The sequence below is a fragment of the Danio rerio genome, chromosome 23 (assembly GCF_052040795.2).
Source record: "Danio rerio strain M-AB ecotype USA chromosome 23, GRCz13ab, whole genome shotgun sequence".
Classification (NCBI taxonomy): Eukaryota; Metazoa; Chordata; class Actinopteri; order Cypriniformes; family Danionidae; genus Danio; species Danio rerio.
In genome coordinates, this window is record NC_141043.1 from 45,439,394 (window position 1) to 45,460,000 (window position 20,607).

The following is a 20,607-nucleotide window of genomic DNA, read 5'->3' on the forward strand; positions in this document are numbered from 1 at the left end:
GGTTAATAATTCAGGGGGGCTAATAATTCTGACCGATGTATCGCATATACGATAAATGCAATAAACGTATAGCATGTGTGATAAATTATAGTTATTTTTGCATTACTTACTCCCAGGGCCGTTTACATCTATGTTGTATTTTAGTTACACCATGTTGATCAAATTTTTTTGTGAGGTGGGTCGATAGCCCAATGCTCCAACCTGGAGCACCAGTGCATACACATAAACACCAATGGTGGAAAATAAACACTAATGGTGGAAAATGACAACAATCAATCAGAGTCCGAATATCTGCAATGTTTTTCGCTCATTCATAATGTTTTTGAGACTAAATGTTTTCTTTTTTTTTTTTTTTTGGTCTCCATTCAATCAGAAAAGTATATTTAATCTGTTTATTTTAATATCGTTAAATAAATAAACACCTACAGTTAAAGTCAGATTTTTTTAGCCCCCCTGAATTATTAGCCCTGCTGTTTATTTTTCCCCCATCTTCTGTTTAACGGAGAGAGGATTTTTTCAACACATTTCTAATCATAATAGTTTTAATAACTCATCTCTAATAACTGATTTATTTTATCTTTGTCATGATGACAGTAAATAATAGTTGACTAGACATTTTTCAAGACACTTCTATACAGCTTAAAGTGACATTTAAAGGCTTAACTAGGTTAATTAGGTTAACTAGGCAGGTTAGAGTAATTAGGCAAGTTATTGTATAACGATGGTTTGTTCTGTAGACTATCGGGGGAAAAAAATGTTTTAAAAAAATTAAACACTGCTTTTATTCTGGCTCATATAAAACAAACAAGACTTTCTCCAGAAGAAAAAAATTAGATTTCAGATGCAAAAGCCGCTAAATGTCACTTCCGCCAAAAATGAGCTAAAGACATTGATTGAACACATTAGGTACGTAGTACACCATTAAAAAATAGATTTGCTTCAAATCATCTAAATACCAGGGTCAGCTCATTTAGAAATAACAGTTTGTTGGCAAAATCCTCCAAACGCCACCTGCCCATGGCAGCAAAAGCCGCTATATCCCGAGAACCAATCAGAAGGCTGGAATCGAATCGTATGTTTTCAATGTAGCAGCGGGCTGATACACCGGCTTTTATGAGGAGACTGTCTTATTCTGCTTTCGATTTGGATTTTAAAAGACGGAGGTTGATGAACTGCATGAGCCTGTCCGGCTGTCAGTAAATGGCAAATGAAAACATCCCTTACCTCAAAACTCTCTGCATTATAAGAAAAAGACAACACTATGTACAGCGGAAGTGTAGCATGCATTCATAACCATTTTTTGCGCAGTGAGGCTACTTTGAGTCAGATTTACTATACATTAAACAGCAACTCCATTTCACAAGTTAAGATGCTGTTCTTTTATCCCACGTGGATGCTATGAGGATAAACAAGAGACGAAAAAGAGACCAAGACTGTAGCCCCTTTCACACATAAAGACCTTTCCGGAAAATTACTGACAATTTTCCGGAAAGCTGTGTATGTGTGATCAGGCCTTTTTTGAAAATACCGGTAAATTCGTTCTGGCTGTTTTCCAGAAAGAGAAGTTGTAACATTACCGGTAATTTGCCGGAACGCTGCGCTATGTGAACACCGAAGGAAGATTGCCGGAAAAGCGCGTACACGTCTAGAACGTGCTGATGTGAGACGACTGCTTTAGCCAATCAGAACAGTCAGACGCATTCACGTCCGTGATGTTTAGGAGAATAAAAGCCTTTGAATATTTTTCCAGACACATTTAGCTGCTAGATGTTAGTCAGACAACATTTATATGTTCATCTTAACGCCGTGTAAATAATCATCGATAAGATGCTTATGATAAGCTGTTGTTTGTTTACCTTCAAGCTTTGCGTGTGCCCATGAAACAGCCCGTGAGCACCAGCACACACACATATCATGTTCATCTCGATATGCGAAAGTGTTCCTCAATATTTTTATCGAAGTTGTTCACAATACTGATCCATCCACAGAGTTTGTAATGTTGACAAATGCTTACAAACACAAGCGCAGCCGTTTAAAGCTCATTTCTGGTTGATGATGTCAGAATTTACCAGTATTTTGGAATGGATGTGTGAATGGTCTTTTCTGGAAAAATTCCGTAACTTCCTCGCCTGTGTGAACAGCGCTTTTTTGAACATACCGGTAAAGTCGTTCCAGAAATGTTCCATATATTTACCGGTATCACTGTGTGAAAGGGCCTTGTGAGTATGTTGAGAATAAATGACAGCTTCTAAAATTGTGTGAAAGGCATCCCCTTTTTGCCCAGTAGGCCTGCATTGTGATTTATCTACGAATGTAAGCTATTTTTAAAAGATAAATAAAGTTTATAAAACTATACACTATTTATATTACTTCATAATACCTATTAGTCTGATAATCCTTTTACAATAATGGACTATGCACATGCATATATTGATGTTTCATAATGTTTTACACTACATTATTCGAATCTACCAAGCTTAGCTAACAATTTTTACAATGTTCTACTTGCATTAAATCTAAATCCAAACATCAGAAATGACAACAGATTGTTAAGATTTAATTAATGGCAGTTTTAATGTTATTGACTAATGCACTTATTGACAGATTTCATTCATTCATTTTCCTTCTGCTTTTCCCCTGGTTTATCTCAATCAGTGTTGGAATGAACCGCCACTTTGTGTGGTTTAGGTGGTTTGTGTATGTATTTTATGTTTGGTAAACTAATTTCTAACTGCATCTTTTCTGATTTTCAACTATTACACTGTCTTGTCCCAATATGCGGATTTAAAGGGTTTTTGCATAAAAAGCGCAAAAGGATTTTGCTGATTTTGACGCAAGAGAAAATCTACCTTGTTAAAAACCAAAGAATTGTCTAAAGTGACATTTATGAAAAAAGATATTTTATTTACTAGCTAATAACCTTATTATTATCTATAAAATGAAACGTCTGAACCTAATAATAGGAGCCTGATAGAAAATGCTCATTTACAAGAAAAGAGGTTTGATTGATTAAGAGGGTTTTGCATCTGAACTTTTTATCAGACATACTGTGAAAATTTCCTTGCTCTGTTAATAATCATTTGGGAAACATTTAAAAAAGAAAAAAAAAACATATATATATATATATATATATATATATATATATATATATATATATATATATATATATATATATATATATATATATATTTATTTATTTTATTTTTTTTAAATCAAAAGTGGTTAAATAATTCTGATAGAAAAATCAGGTAACACTTTATAATAACTACACACTATAAATAATTTATTGAGCATTAGCAAATAGTGAACTCATTATCTGTTAAGCATTAACTCTACATTATTAAGTGTTGGTAAGCAGTTTATAACTGCAGCTACAAATGCTCTATTCTTGACTTACAAACATATTTAAAATGTGCTTAATAATTGTACTTTCATACTTTGTTAATAATTTATTTTTCATTACTAAATGAAGTATCACATTATTTACAAACCATTTGTATTTAAGAGTAGTTGAGGGTTTTTAGGATCATTCAGAATGAGTTAATAAATGAGTAATAAACTGTTGAAATCAATGTTTATATGTCTTATTATTCAGGCATATATTAATGGTTACTATGCATGTTAATAAATGCTTTATTAACTCAACTTCATGCAGTTTTGAGACCTGATCTAAAGTGAGGAGTATTCATGCTTCATAAATCCCTTATAAATGACAAATAAAGGCTCAGTTCAATTATAAACAGGAAGAATGACATTATCCATTTCTATTAATTTAAAGATTCACAAATGAAACTGTACTTCAAATGAAAACTAAATCGTTGCAACCTTATCAAAATAATTAAAATTAAAATAATAAATTATTATTTTGTTGTTGTTTTATCCAGTTTTATGTCGTATTTTGACACTCCTGTTATTCGGCAATGATTAAACTTTACAGTAATTTTATTTTTTAGAAAAGATTGCAAAGATTATTGTTCATTTGATTCTGAGCCTTTAATAATCATTTATAAGGGATTTATGAAGCATGAATAGTCCTCACTTTACATTAGGTCACAAAACTAGATGAAGTTGAGTTAATAAAGCATTTATTAACATATTAGTTAACTATTAGTATATGCCTGAATAATAAGATATATAAATGTTGATTTCAATAGTTTATTAATCATTTACTAACTCATTCTGAATGATCCTAAAAACCTTCAACTACTCTTAAATACAAACGGTTTGTAAAAAATGCGATACTTAATTCAGTAATGAAAAATAAATCATTAATTAAGTATGAAAATACAATTATTAAACACATTATATAGGTGCTTTTAAGTCAAGAATAGAACATTTGTAGCTGCAGTTATAAACTGCTTACTAACGTTTATTAATGTAGAGTTTATGCTTAACAAATAATGAATGATGCTAATGCTTAGTAAATGATTCATAGTGTGTAGTTATTATAAAGTGTTACCAAAAATCATTATATTATAAGAAATAGCGGTATCAAAATGGAGCCTTTTCACATTTCCGGGTTTTTTTGTTAGAGGACGTTGTCACAGTTTGTAAACTTAGAGCGAAGTCAACAGGAGAGTATAATTTTTTTACAATCCTATTAGCTGAAGTAATAAAAGTTAAACTCCACAATGGTGTTAACAAGACTTACACAAAAAGGAAAAAAAGACTGATAACAGCAGACAGAAGAGAAGACAATGTCAAATTTACAGTCCCACCTCCATCCACATTGCATTAAGGCCGCTTTATAATCTGCATCGAGTGATTGGCGTGACTTGTCTTGCATTTATAATTCTGCATGCTGTTTGTGTTGCTCTGCAATAAGACTTCTGAAACTCTAGCAGGTTTGTATGTGCATTTGCGTGAGTTACTTCGCTGGCGTTTAGTTTTTTCTGAATGCTACCCTAATGTACAAGTAGCTCAAACTCGCTCATTCTAAGGTGGTAACCGGCAAACGTGCAACAATATTAATCATAAGCTAAACACAAAACAAAACTTTACATCTAGAGCTCCTTCATGGGACTCGACACTTGTGAACACTCGCTCCAACAGGTTCGCTCGGCTCTCGATCCCACCCACACTGGTCACAGAAGCCAAGCCGACCAATCACAGAGCTTGCGTTATTGTGACGTTTAGTTACAAATTTTGAGAGGTTCATGTACGCGCCAGCCACAGCGATGTGACCGTGCGAATGCTGCACCGTAGCCTTCTATAGAAGTACAAATCAGCCTCTTGTACAAACTATTATTAATTATTATGTAATCTGATGATATAAAACATACATAAATACATTTAAATGTTCATATGTTTTAAAAAGAAATCTAAATATTAAAAACTTTCATGTATTTTAAGATGCTGATGACCTTTAAACGCATCTTGTGAAAAGGGTCAACAACAATATTACATATTTTTCCTATATCTCTAAACCCTATTGGTTGTTGGGTCAAAAGTAGGACTAACCTGCTCCGAGAGGTTTTTGGAGCGCAAGAAGAAGCCGAGCAAACATCCGATAACCACAGCCAAAACCGAGAGGATCAGCAGGCCGTTCTGCTTACAGACTCCCTTCACTCGCACCCAAACTGCGTCCAGCGCCACGGCCATCGTGAGTCCCGCGTCCACAAAACACCAGCCACACTAGCAGATCTCCATAAATCCAGCGTCCAGATGCAGATGGCAGAGCGAAGGGACTTACAGATGCGGATAATACCAGCGCTCTTTGTACTCAGGCCCAAACACTCATACTCTTTCCCTTCGGTTCTCGTCCTTCTTCACTATGCGCCGACACACTAAGAAGATCATAACATTTTAAGCATCCACTGTTTTCTGACCGTTGGGGATGGGGGTGGCTCCGCCCAGATTCCAGCTCAGCCAATGGGAAGCAAGCAACAGTTGGTGTTGTCGTGCTTCAATCCTATTAGTCAAAGCATGCTGTGTGAAGAGGGCTCTGTGGCCTGGATTACACGCGCACGCACACACACACACACACACACATACACACACACACACACACACACACACACACACACACACAGCATCAAATGAAGATCAAACTGGCTGGATCTGTTTGTTAATGACACTGAATGAAGGGAAAGAGTCTGATTTATTGGTGTGTGAATGTTTGGATGTTTCCAATTCCTTATTTTTACACATTTTGGGAAAAACCTATTTTTTGTTTTTATTAACAAATAAATTTCAGAGGTAAAAAAAGAGGATTTGTGAAAATAAAATTAATAAATATGTATATAAGCAAGTTTATGCTTGAATAAGGATTGATATCTCTCAATGGGGCTTGAATCTCATGATTTAAGTTACATTTTTTCTGCCCCTGCTGGCACATAGATGTTTTTTCTTGTTTTATGCACTGACTGACTTTTTTGTTTTTTAGAAAACAACTTATTTTAAGGATGTTTAGGATATTTAAACTGAAAAACAAGACACTATTAAAATAAATCTGCTGTTTAGATATGCTACAAAATACAAAGAATTTTTTTTTTATTTAAGATTACTTTGGCAAGATGCAAGTAAAAAAAATAACTTTCAAAGAATACATTAGATGTTTCCACACAAATAAAACTGGCAAAAGTGACTTTCCATACAAAGCATGTTAAATTTAGGTAAAGTGTATTTAATTAATTTATTTTTTTTATTCATTTTCTTTTGGCTTTCTCCCTTTATTAATCTGGGGTCACCACAAGGTAATGAACTGCCAACTTCAGCATATGTTTTATACAGGGGATGCCCTTCCAGCTGCAACCCATCACTGGGAAACGCTCTTCCACTCTTTCACAGTCATACACTATGGACAATTTATGCTTACCCAATTCAACTGTACCACCTGTATCTTTGGACTTGTGGGGGAAACCTGCAGGAAACCCATGCTAACGCGGGGAGAACATGCAAACTCCACACAGAAACACAAACTGACCCAGCTGGGGCTCGAACCTGTGACCTTTTTGCTGTGAGACAAACGTGCAACCCACTGCGCCCATCTCTTTCTCATCCATTCATTAATTTACTTCAACTTAGTCCTTTTATTCATCAGGGGTCTCCACCGCGGAGTGAACTGCCAACTTATCCAGCATATGTTTTATACAGGGGATGCCCTTCCAGCTGCAACACATCACTGGGAAACGCTCACACTCTCATTCACACTCATACACTATGGACAATTTTCGCTTACCCAATTCACCTGTACCACCTGTGTCTTTGAACTTGTTGGGGAAACCGGAGCACCTGGAGGAAACCCATGCTAACATGGGGAGAACATGCTCCACACAGAAATACCCAGCCAAGGCTCGAACCAGCGACCTTCTTGCTTTGCTGCGCCACCGTGTCGCCCTTCATTTTATTTTATTTTATTCATTTTATTGGGCTTAGTCCCTTTAGTACGGTGGCCGGGAAGTCCAAAACAGCATTACAAAGTGTGTAACATTTTTACAAAGCTCGAAACTATTTTGCATTTTGAAAAACATTTGTACCTATCACCAGGCACAATTACATAGGAAAAACTATTTTACCAAGGACGAAACAAATTTACATTTTAGATAAAAAATTAGCAAGACACAAAACACTTTTACAAGTCCCGAAACAAATTTACAATTAAAGATTCCTTACGGAAAGGGAATGTACCACACCTGAAGTGACGTGGAATGTACCACACACCGGGAGTGAAACGGGGTAAAGTTGTTGTTGGTGAGCGCGGTAATTTCATGCTGTGGAGAACATGGTGTAAACAAAGTTTATGGTGACCAAACATAGACAGCAGTCAAGGGGTTGTTTTGCCCGTTTTGTGGAAAAAACATGAGCAGCTTAACGCAGTTTAGCTTTACGTGTGGTCGGTGTTTGGAGTCTATAAAGGACGCGGAGCAGACATACTGCATCAATGTGCTCAATATTTTAAGGAGGGCCACTCGTGTGCTGTAATCGTGGATATAATGTCAAGTCTACACGATGTAAACATCTACTTGAGGACTCTTAACAGTAAACTGAATGAAGCCCGTAAACTGATGCCCCTTTTCAGATGTAAACTATTCACGTTTGCAGAATGTTGATTTTACCAGTGAATTAAATGGTCTGTCAATGACAGATTGCAAGCATAGGCCTATATCTTAAACATAATTCAACATCAGAAATATTATAAGTAGAATAGAATTATTTATAGAAACCAGCAGACCTACACATAATATTATTGTTTTACCCTATGTTTAAGAAAAATAAATAATAATTGCCGACTCATATTAACCTTAATTTTACATCTACAGAATCGTTAGAAAATCTTTATTTTAAGCAAAAAAATTGGGATTCTCATTTTAGCCAGAAAAGTGCAGCTCTAAATCAAACACTACAGGCAATTCCATTTACAAATGTAATACTGTAGCGCATATGTTTGGACTGTTGGGGATACCGGAGCACCCGGAGAAAACCCACGTCAACACAAACTCGACACAGAAATGCCAACTGACCAGCTGGGACTCAAACAAGCAACCTTTAGTGCTAACCACTGAGCCACCATGTCACCCTTGTTTAATTTAATTTAATTTTATTGTTGTGATGTGCAGTAAAATGCATTTCAGAGGCTGTCTACTCAGGATGTCTGCGGGGTCCTAAAAAGTATTAAAAGTTGATAAATCAATTATGGGAAAATGTAGGCCCTTAAAGGCATTAAAAAGTCTTAATTGCATTTTTACGAGGTTCTAAAGTCAAGTCCAAAATAGTCAAGAGCAGAGCTGCGTCCCAAATGGTACACTATACACTATGCACTCATGCACTATGTACTTATGCACTTACACTCTCAACAGGATAGTATATGTATGTAGTGGCGTCCCAAATGGCACACTAATGTTTTTTTACTAAGCGGAAATTCAAAGCGTTTCCCTGATGACGTTTGACGGTTGCCAAATCAGTGAAATAAACAACAGAATTATCAGATAATACCTGCCGTGAGTATTGCCACATTCACCATCGGGAGGCACTATAATCACTCTCGTAGGAGAACTTTACTTTCACCATCCAAAATAAATAAAATTATTCAACATGTGCGTCCGATAGCTCCGCCCCTTCCGCTACGTAAGCAAACCTGCGGTCGTTCAGTGCGTGAAGTGTCCATCATTACACACTTCATTTTAACGGCTGAATAATTGCATCATCCGGGTAATTGAAGTGCACATATTATTTTTAGAGTTTTCAGTGTGAACACACTACTTACACTATTTATACTACAAAATGGCATAGAATAGTGCATAGGTATGCGATTTGGGATGCAGATCTGGTCATGGAAGGCCGGTGTTCTGCACAGTTTAGCTCCAACACTAATCCAACACACCTGAATAAGCTAATCAGTGTCTTCAAGAGCATCTGTGCTCTGCGTCTCACGCCTTCAAACGCCTCCACACGGAGGGCACCAAATACATCCCAGGTTTGTTTTTTTGCAGTTTTTGTTTTTGCGAATCCACCAGAGGCTGCTGTGTACACTTTTTCAATCTCAAATTTCTCTCGCGAGTGCCGTTCACACCTGCTATTCTCATGTAAGTCCACCAGAGGCCGCTGTTGACTGGCTGACTAGCCGATCGACTGACCCACCTTCCTCTTTCCCTAATCCCCCCCCTCCAACCAATAGTGTTTTCAAAGCATTGAATGACCCGCCCACTTCCCTAAACACAACTGACAGCGTTTAATAAAAAATCCAGAAAAGCAAAAGCCATTGTGGTCGCCTGGTTTTTACCACATTTTTAGATTTTACCACATTCTCACCCCGTTATTTACTTGTTTATTTTATTGTTTGCCTTTTGTTTTTGTCTTACCTGCAGGTTTTGTCCTACCTGCTTTCTGGAATCACTCTTCACTAAACTCAAACCCTGTCGTCATGGTCATCTCCTCTCTGCATCTCAAGTCCGCTGACGAACATGGTGAGCCACTGGGCAAACTGGTAACAGCAGGAAAGGCGTCCATTTGGAGGTAAGCAGTCAGCTAGTAGAGCGAAAAGAAACGGCTTCATACCACCCTGCAGTGTTCTTTTTAAACACAAAAAGCAGACATGCGTACTTCTGGCTACATAATTCACACTCTCCTGACATGTATATAGGGCTACTCTTTCAGAATGAGCCTATGTTGGTAAATATTCTGCACAGTCAATGTTTTTTTTTTGTACAAGAGCTGAGAGAATGACATAATCCCACACACATCTCCACTCCTCATTCACAATTAATCCAGAGCAGCGGAGGCTAAGCATCGCTCTCCAGCTGTCTTACTCTCATCAATGACTCTCAGAAGAGACACAAACACTGCAGCGAGCCAATGAGTAAAGAGCTTTTAATGGAGCGTGAGCTGAAAGAGTCTTGCAGAGAAACACTCGCCTGTCAGATGCTTCATTAAAACCCACTGAACCCCTGCGTGTGAACACCATACGCATGATGATGGGGCTAAAGGAGGAGGAAACAGATCCAAATAAACAGCACTGTAGTTCGGTGTGTACAGTTTAAGCTCAAATCATTAGCCCTCCTGTGAAACATTGATTTTATTTTTTCTTTAAATATTTCCCAAGTTTGATAGTGGCTTGAGAAAGCAAACATACTGTTATACTACATAAACTTCTTCCGGCTTCATCTTCTTCTAAGACTATTTTGTATGCATTTCCTCCTCGATCATTCATACTACAACCACCAAACTAACCCTAAACTATACTGAATTAAGTTGCTATATCTGTTCCAACTGGTCTGACTTACGGTTTTCCGAAAACTGATCTGGAAAATTTGGAAAAGTCCCATTGACTTAACATTGGACCAAACTTTGTGACCTCATAACTTTGCCCCAGACTGTCATACAGACTTAAGGTTGGGCTCATTTAACTCAGACTACCAATCTGCCAATCACTGATCACATTTCAATTTACTAGCCACACCCTAGCAACCACTTACGGTACCTGAGTAACTGTCCCATAGGCTTCCATTGTAAAAAAAAAAAAAAAAATTGCATATTTGAATTTACATTGGACATACTAGCAACATACCAGTACATGCTAACAATATACTAATCCATATTAGCAATATACTAATTCAAACTAGAAACATACTTAGGACATAATCATAATCATGCTAGAATCATGCTAACAAATTTACTTATCTCTCTATGCCAACTGATTCAAACATCTTAACTACTTCAATTATTTAGACTTTAAAACTTCTTCAATCGGTGGTTCATTCTAGGCTTTCCCAAGCCACCATAAAGTTTGTCCTTGATTATTATTATCTTTGTGTTATGTTTTTTTTTTTCTGGTAAAGAAAGTCTTGTGTATTAAGGTCGATATTATTAACCCCCTTAGAAAATTATTAGTTTTTGATTGTCTACAGAACAAACCACTGTTGTCCAAATGACTTGTGTAATTAAGCTTACTTGATTAATCAGCCTAGTTATGTCTTTAAATGTCACTTTAAGCTGAATACTAGTATTTTGCCACAAAAAACTAGTAAAATATTATATTTTGTCGTTATATAAAAGACATGAAATTAGTTAATAGAAATAAGTTATTAAAACTATTATGTTTAGTAATGTGTTGAGAATTATTATCCCCTTTGAATTTAAATATTTCCCAAATGGCAATCAACAGAGCAAGGAAATTTTCACAGTATTTATTCATTTATTCATTTTCTGCCGCTTTTCCGGGGCCGGGTCACAGGGGCAGCAGTCTTAGGAGAGAACCGCAAACCAGACATGCCTGGAATCTTCCTAGGTAGGCATCCAGGAGGCATCCAAAACAGATGCCTAAGCAGCAGCTCTACTCCCAGCTCCTCCCGGGTGTCAGAGCTCCTCACCCTATCCATAGTGTGCGCCTCGCCAACTTGCGAAGGACTCATTTCGGCCGCTTGTATCTGAGATCTTGTGCTTTCAGTCATGACCCAAAGCTCAAGGACATAGGTGAGAGTAGGAACGTAGATTGACTGGTAAATCGAGAGCTTTGCCTTTCAGCTGAGCTCCTTTTTCACCACAACGGACCGGTACATCGACTACATTACTGCTGCTGCACCAATCCTCCTGTCAATCTCACGTTCCATCCTTCCCTCACTCGTGAACAAAACCCCAAGATACTTAAACTCGTCCACCTGGGGTAAGGACTTTCCTCCAACCTGGAGATGACAAACCTCCATTTTCCGGTGGAGCACCATAGCCTCGGACTTAGAGGTGCTGATTCTCATACCAGCCGCATCACACTCACCAGCAAACCGCCCCAGTGCATACTGAAGGTCCATGTTCGCTAAAGCCAACAGAACAACATCGTCTGCGAATAACGGAGATGAAATCTTGTGGTCCCCTAACTGGACCCTCTCCTGCCCAAGACTGGGCCTTGAAATTCTGTCCATAACAATTGTGAATATAATTGGTTCATTGTGTTTTTCATACATGCAGACATGCATGTACTGTATGTCTGATAATATTTTTTTCTTTTAGAGAAAGTCTGATTTGTTTTAGTTGGGCTAGAATAAAAGCAGTTATGAATTTTTTAAAACCCATTTTAAGGTCAAAATTATTAGCCCCTTTAAGCTATATTATTTTTTATAGTGTACAGAACAAACCATCATTATACAATAATTTGCCTAATTACCCTAACCTGCCTAGTTAACCTAATTAACCTAGTTAAGCCTTTAAATGTCACTTTAAGCTGTATAGAAGTGTCTTGAAAAATATCTATTAAACTATTATTTACTGTCACACTGTGGTGTATGGTAAAAATTATTATTATTTTTTTTTTTTCAAATTTGCCATCCTACCGCACAACCCGAAGTGTTTGCTATTGCAACCGGTCTTTTTTTGCAACTGGTATGCGTGGTTGAACCTGTGTGATGTCATGTGTGACGTAGGTTGGTAATTCCTCTATAGTTAATGTGATTTATCAATATCTGGAATTATTATAGCCACAATAACCGTGCTGTGAAAAAATCTAGTATCCTCACAGCCCTATTAGAAAACTAAAATGCTATATAAAACACTAATAAAGAAGTCGATGGATGACAGCATTCTTCAAAATATCTACTTTTGCGTTCAACTAATGTAAGAAACTCCAAATAGGTTTTGATCATCTTTTTAACTTTTTTTTAAATTGAACTATCCCTTCATTTACATTTTTTTTAAATTTGCAAAGCAAGATTTATAGATATTAGAATGCATGATGATGAGTTTATCATGATATTCGTGATAGTTTTTTTTTTCAGAAATTTTCTGAGAAAATAGCTGATTTAGCTAGAAAAAAAACAGAAAAAGGAGGCTCGCAGCTGTAGATGATTGCAGTAAAAGCTTCCTTCATACTGAATCACAATATATATTTATCTACAAGAACGACTCTTCACCCTTACACCGCAAAGAGAAATCTACAGGTCGGCCATTAAGCTCTACGGGTCAGAATATAAAGGGTTTACAGGCCTGGCTGGCACAGAGAATTGTAGTTTTTATGCTCTGGCTTTCAGACAAAATGCCATATTTAAGCCAGTGGTGGAGGTGGCTTTAATAACACTTTTACCACAGCTTACAGAAGACACCCACTGAAATGTCAGACTCGCTGAAATGAGTCTAACAATAGCTGTACCACTCGAAATACCACACAGATAATGTTTTATAACTGACCCTTTTAGACTTTGATCCTAATCATGCTGTTTTAGTGACTGTCACTTTAAATTCAAATGAGATTGTACACTTTTCAAAAGAAGGCGGAGCTACAAATGCCTGTGTGTCAGCATAGTGGCAGATTCAAAAACAAGAATAACATCCTATGCTAATGAGGGTGAGATCCAACCCAGGCTCATTCTGAGAATGTATCCCTATGTATTTCTGGGGAGTGCCAAATACATCCCAAGAGGTATTGTTTTTTGTTTGTTTGTTTGTTTGTTTGTTTGTTTGTTTGTTTGTTTTTTGCAGTTTTTGCTTTCACAAATCCAGCAGAAGCCGATGTGTACGCATTGAGTTCTCAACTTTCTTGCAAGAGTGCCATTCACACCTGCTCTTCTCGTGTAAATCCACCAGAGGCCGCTATCGACTGACTGACTGAACGACCGACTGACCTATTGACTCACCCACCCTTCTCCTTTCCTAAACCCAACTGACAGTGTTTTTCAGAGGAAATCCGGAAAAAGCAAAGCCTTTGCTTGATTTTTACCACGTTTTCAGATTTTACCACATTCTCACCCTGTTATTTACTTGTTTATTGTATTTTTTGCCTTTTGTTTTTGTTGTTTTTCACTGGACTCGAACCTCTGGTAATAGCAGGAAAGCCGTCCATACAGAGGTAAGCAGTCAGCTGCTAGATCGAAAAGGAATGGTGTCATACCACCCTGTAGAATTTGTTTTAAAGACGAAAAGTACTTCTGGCTATATAATTTGTGATCTCCAGAAATGTATATTCGGGAACATTCTCAGAATGAGCCTATGTTGGAGAGATCATCACTAGTGGGCGGAGCTTTCCCCCTCTGATGACATGTACGAGGAAGAATATCAATCAAAGTGTTTCTGCAGACTGTTTAATCAAAGTGTGATCATAAAAATGTATTGAATAAAATTTTACCATTAGAAGCTGCTTATATTCACAGATTGTTTCCACACTGCTGTGTTTAAACCCTTTTGTAAAAGTGATTTATTTTCCATAACAGGACACCTTTAAATGATACTTTATCACTACCTTTAACCATTAAATTTGATGGATTTGTAAACAAGATTTTAATCAATTAAATTAGTGTAAACAGCTGTTTTTATCCAGTTTTTATTAAGTTCGGATCAGATATTACAATTTTATTTTCACAGACATTTTCTGAAACTTGCATAAATAGTTTTTTTGTGCAAATTAAATATCTTTTGTCAATTATATTGAACACTAAATGCAATGTCTCGTCTCTGATCCTACTCTTAAACAGGATGTTCACTGTTAGTCTTAGTCTTTAGTCATAAAATGTCTAAATTGCAAAATCAAGACTTTAGGCCCTAAAAAGTCTTAAATCCGCTGAAATATTGTGCTTTACATCATTTTAAAGAGGTATTTATTATCATATGTCCATTTAAAGGTACCTAATGGAGCCAACATTCATTCAATAACCAACAAAATGTTTATTGAATGAATTCTATTAACCAGTATGGTTTAATTAAGAGGCACAGTGGCTCAGTGGTTAGCACTTTCATCTCACAGCAAGAAGGTTGCGGGTTCAAGTCCTGGCTGAGTCAGTTGGCATTTCTGTGTGAAGTTTGTGTTGGCGTGGCTTTCCCCCACAGTCCAAACACATGCGCCGTAGCTCAATTGAATAAACTAAATTGCCCATAGTGTATGAGTGTGTGAATGTGAGAGTGTATGGATGTTTCCCAGTACTGGGTTGCAGCTAGATGGGCATTCGCTGTGTAAAACAAATGCCAAAATAGTTGGTGGTTTATTCTGCTGTGACCGCCTCTGATAAAAAAAGGGACTAAGTCGAAGGAAAATGAATGAATATGGTTTAATTATATTCCTTACAATAACATTTATTTTAACGGCCATTAGAATAAATACTTCATGCTATAAATACAGCATTTAACCTTGTATAAGTCTACAGCTGTATGCATAATGGTTTTAAAAAAGTTTTTAAAGTCTAAAATTTGACTTTTAGAAACCTGCAGAAAGCCTGTCATAGACTTTTTAAAGAAACAAGTCTGTTTATGTTCTGTAATGCTGTTTTTGAAAGTGTATCGTAATAATAAACTGATAATATGGTATAAATGCTGTTATTCTAGCACCTGTAGTAACACCAAGCATAGACTGAAACTTGAATAAATATTCATAAATGTAACACACAATTCAGCATTCAGTCATTATTTACTCCCTCTTATGTTGAACCTGTATAACACTCTTTCACTGAGCACAAAATGAGATATTTGGCAGGATGTTTCTCTCTTCCATTCACTGAAAGCATTCATCCTTGTTCTGAAAATATCTTTTTTGTGTGTGTGCTGTAGGGTCATTGAAATGTTTAGCTTTATACAAAGAACTGCATGGGTCTATTGATAAGTCCTGATTTAGATGTGGACACCCTTGTTCTGTTGCCAAGTTGCCACTTTTCTAGTCCAAAACAAATACAATAATGAGGCAGGCATGTCACGTTTTAACAACTGTGTTTAAATAAATAAATAAATAAATAACAATGCTACGCTGATTATTTTCTGCTTTAAAAACATTCCATAAAAAAGCACTGAATCTAGAAAAACAAGGTTGAAACGTAAACTGAATGGGCGAAATTGTTTGACCAAAGCAAAAATGATTGAAAATGGTTACAACCACTAAATCTAACATGTCTAAATACAGTCAGTCAAACCCTTGAAGTATTTTGCTTTTTCTGAAGTTAGCATGAATAGCTGTGATTATTTGTTCTTCTTTATTGAGACATACATCTGATTGTAACAGCTTATAAAAAAAAAAAAACGGGGAGAAAGGGGCAGGACTAGGCTGCGGCGATTTCACAAAAAATGATCAGGATTTCATGTTTCATATCATTCAATATTGATAAATATTTTTTAACAACACATTCAGGAACATTGTTGTGCTAGTTCCAAACTGTAATACATTACAGATTAGTTGTTACGGTCATTTAAAAGTAATCCCTTACCCTACAATATTACTGCCTCAGAATTGTAGTGTAACATGACTCTTATATTACTTTTTAATTAATATCCCCCAAAAAAACTAATTAGAACTTTACATTCTAAAATGATCAAATGTCCTGCAGAGCATTTTACATCCAGTAGAAATCAATATGATGTAGCAGAATGACTGTGACCTATCCAGGCTACTAACAATATAGTATATAATTGGCATCGTAAAGGCTCAAGACAATGCAAGAAAGGATGACAGTCAGAATCACAAATGATCCAAGTTTGCTAAAAGTATGGTAGAGGCAAAGTGATTATCCAGCAATATCCAACCCAAGCTCATTCTGTAAACCTATAGTCCCGCGGATGTTTCTGGAGACCAAGATTTTATGTAGCCGGTGGTACGTATGGTGGAATTTTATTTTTTCCGGTTAGCTCGTCATGTACGTCGGCGGAGTTGAGACATAGAGAGGAGCTGACCACGACGACCGGCAGGCACGTGCACACATAGGGCTCAACCTGTGCAGTGCACATGCCCTTTTTAGTCTTGGATAGAAAGACTATCCCCTCGACATCCCCTCTATCCCCCACTCTTCAAAATTATTTACCCTGCACATGCCCCTTGGAAGTGTGTGCAATGGTAAAGGTAGATCGACATCTGTATGTTGTGGATAGTAATGGTACAGTAAACCTCAAACTCTGTTAACAAATTGCAAACGGCAACATTAATTGTGAAGTTGAATGACTACTTTACCCATACTCTAACAACTCGTTTAGATAGGGAGCTAGTGGCTAGGATGCACAAGAAAAGAAACCAAAAAGCCACTCTGGTGACATCCTTAAATTTTTTTTTAAGCATTAGTGCATGGTTACCTTCACCATTTTCAATGCTTGATTTGGCACGTAATGTGCATAATGATATCAACAAGACAGGACGTGCGCAAAGCAGTCGGGAATAAAAGATCTGTTGAGCTCATAGTGATCATCAATCATCATTAGGGATGTAACGGTATTGTAAATACCGTCATACCGCAATATTAATTTTTTCCGATATTACCGTAGTCGCATGACTCGGTAAAACTATAGGTCTTCTGAGAAAATTTGCTCAGGCGAATGAAGCGAACGGGAGGTACCGGAAACTACAATTCCCATCAGCCCAGGCTTGGCCATAATCCCTTGCGGTCTGTTGTCGCTACAGATCCAGTAATGCGGAAATGGAGTGTGCTGCTAGAAGCGGGGATCAAAAAGAGCTGGAAAACCCTAAAGCGGGTGTTGTCGCCGCGCACGTACTGAATAGTGGTGTTGTCGCGCGAGTTATTATCAGCTGTGTTGTCGCGCGCGTATTGTAAAGCGGGGACGTAGGGTATGTCGCGTCGCGGGGGCACTTTTGATCATTTTGGAAGGGAACTTTCTATCCAAGACTAAAAAGGGCATGTGCACTGCACAGGTTGAGCACTGTGTGTGCACTTGCCTGCAAGTTGGGGAATACGACTAATCAGTCATGGGGACTGCAGAAACACAGCACACTGTTCAGATTGATGCAGACATGAGATCTCTATCTCACTCATGGTTTGTCCTCTCAAGTGGGGGAAAGACGATGCACAACGTTCCCCATTGCTAACAACCTGGGCCAAGTCATATCTCTCTTGTCCCAGAAACCTCAGTCCCAAATGAGAGGGTTTTTTCTGTTGCAGGGGACATTGTAAATGCCCAGAGATACCAGCTTTTACCAGATTATATTTATATGATAATTTTCCTTTAAACCCATCTCTATCTAAGTGAGTGAGTGATTAAATGTTGAATGTGATGAGTTTTCAACACTACTAAATTGAAACTTAATTTTTTTACATGGTTTAATCTTTTTTTGTTATTAAAATTGAAGTTCCTGTTTTAAAGCTTACAGATAGATGGCTAATTTGTATGTCATTGACACTTTTGGCACTTTTTTGGAGTATTTTCATAAGTTTTGTTTTTTCATGTAAATGATTCAATAAATACCGTACCGTGACATTCATACTGAGGTATTACCGTACCGTGAAATTCTGATACCGTTACATCCCTAACATCAAATGTGAAAAAACAATGAGTTTTTTCAAATGTGATCAACAATTATGCTTTAAAACAGTGCATGTTTGCAATGAATTACAGCCATTTTACTGTCTTTATCACCATACCAATGTCGCAACACAAGCTCATTTTAAAATAGTAGTCTCTATGAATTCGGAGGTACGTATGGCTATATGGCATTTCATTTTTTTAAGCGAACGCTACAGGGCGATGTGATGCCGTTCCTTTTGGTGCTTACTGGCTGACCGCTTACCTCCATGTTAAGGGCGACCCGCAACCAGTTTGTCCCATTAGCTCGTCGTGTATGTCGACTGACTTGAGACGCAGAGAAGAGTTGACCACGACGATGACCGGGTTAAAGTCCGGGAAGAGCGGTTCCAGAAATCAAGTAAGACAAAAACAGAATCCAAAAAAATTAAATAAACAAGTTCATAACAGCGTGAGAATGTGGTAAAATCTTAAAACATGGTAAAAATTCAGACGAGGGCTTTTCTTCTTCTGGACGGCTTTTGTAAACCGTTTGTTGGGTTTGGGGAAGTAAGCGGGTGGGCAGGTCAATCGGTAAAATTGGTTGGGTTTAGGAAAGGAGGAGGGTGGGTCAGTCGATTGGCCGGTCGCCCAGTCAAACATTCTGTCATTCAGTCAGTCGACAATAAGCATCTGGTGGGTTTACGTGAGAACATCGCAGGCGCGAACGGCACTTGCGAGAGACATTTGAGATACGAAAAAGCGCACACAGCGACCTCGTGGATTCGCGTAAAACAAAATCTGCAAAAATACGTACCTCTCGGGACGTATTTCGTGGTCTTCAGAAACATCCACGGGACTACGTTTTCAGAATGAGCTGGGGTTGTCAGTATGTCCGTAAATTATAAAAAATGACGCTTCAATCTTGGTTTGTGGACTTTAAATGAGGTTTATTTTGTACATTAACATAACAGATATCCATACAGCCGTGGATATTAAAGTGTATCCTGTCACATTTGCCATGCAAAACAGTGTAAAGTTATATGTGCACGCTGTGTGTCTGTGTGCATGAACTTTGTAATGACATTGTGTGACTCATCGAAAGGCTTCACAACAAATACATCAAATAATCATTGGGAAAGTTCTTACTGTAGTATTTCTTACAAATGTTGCGTGCGATCTGTTTCCTTTATGTCGATCACTGTGATGTTTATCTGACGCAGCCGAGGGCGGAGATTGAGGCTCACTCTGATAGGGAGGTGGGAATGGTGGTAGGTGGAGAACTAGCATTAAATGCACAGGCGACAAAATCAGATACATTGTGCTCAGAGCAGAAAATCCAATTCTCTGAAAGGTCTAATAAATAATGTGATGAGTGTTTTGAGCTGAAACTTTACAGACACATTCTGGAGACACAAAAGATTTATGTTAAATGTTGAAATAGATGTAAAATAAGTGCCCTTTAATATGTTCCCTGTGCTTCGCCATCTACATCTACGCCACTACATGCTTGTCCAAAAATATTCCCTAATAATGTATGCCGTCAAACTGTGGCCTACATAAATGGGAGTGTGTGATGTTCTGATGATGGAGAGATTTTTCAGGATATGGAGCAAACTGTGATATGAGCCTTTGTGCGTCATACGTTGTGTTTCAGTCAGGACAGCAGCCAGCGGATGTTTACCAGTAGAGTAATCCGAGTCAGTCTGCCTGTCCCACATGCGCACACGCACAAATACACACCCAGCCAGACCTCTTTTTTACCTCTGCATCTATCATCCCATGACACCATTCGTGTATACACCAAGTATTTTCTTTTTTCTTTGCTTTTTTTTGGGGGGTCATTGTGCAAGTATAAAAGAAATAATGCGAGTGATATGAGTGTGTCGGAAGGTTGCACGCATGATTATTTGTGCAATTGTATGTTAGGTTTGTCTCGTCATCCCTCACGTCACATGTTTGCCCAGACTCCATGCTCGGTAATCC

General features: G+C 37.5%; 2 protein-coding genes across 14 annotated transcripts in view; one reads left to right on the forward strand and one right to left on the reverse strand.

The window, feature by feature from the left end:
* slc1a7b (solute carrier family 1 member 7b) overlaps window positions 1-5,825 on the reverse strand; it is a 149,410-nt gene extending 143,585 nt beyond the window's left edge. The window contains exon 1 of one of the 2 annotated variants that reach the window (XM_087304981.1): window positions 5,461-5,825. In XM_087304981.1, coding sequence (XP_087161107.1) covers window positions 5,461-5,601 — 141 coding nt within the window. In that variant the 5' untranslated portion in view covers window positions 5,602-5,825. 2 annotated transcript variants of the gene reach the window in all.
* The window catches only part of shisal2a (shisa like 2A), a 211,063-nt gene that overhangs the window by 90,792 nt on the left and 99,664 nt on the right, over window positions 1-20,607 (forward strand). For 9 of the 12 annotated variants that reach the window (XR_015524002.1, XR_015524003.1, XR_015524004.1 and 6 more), the window contains exon 2: window positions 9,807-9,954. Coding sequence is in view for 6 of the 12 variants with exons in the window: in XM_087307813.1 (XP_087163939.1) it covers window positions 9,807-9,954 (148 nt within the window). In the remaining 6 variants the exon portion in view is untranslated. Of the gene's footprint in view, window positions 1-9,732; window positions 9,955-20,607 lie in introns of all 12 variants that reach the window. The other 3 variants (XR_015524008.1, XR_015524009.1, XM_087307817.1) reach the window with 1 other exon arrangement.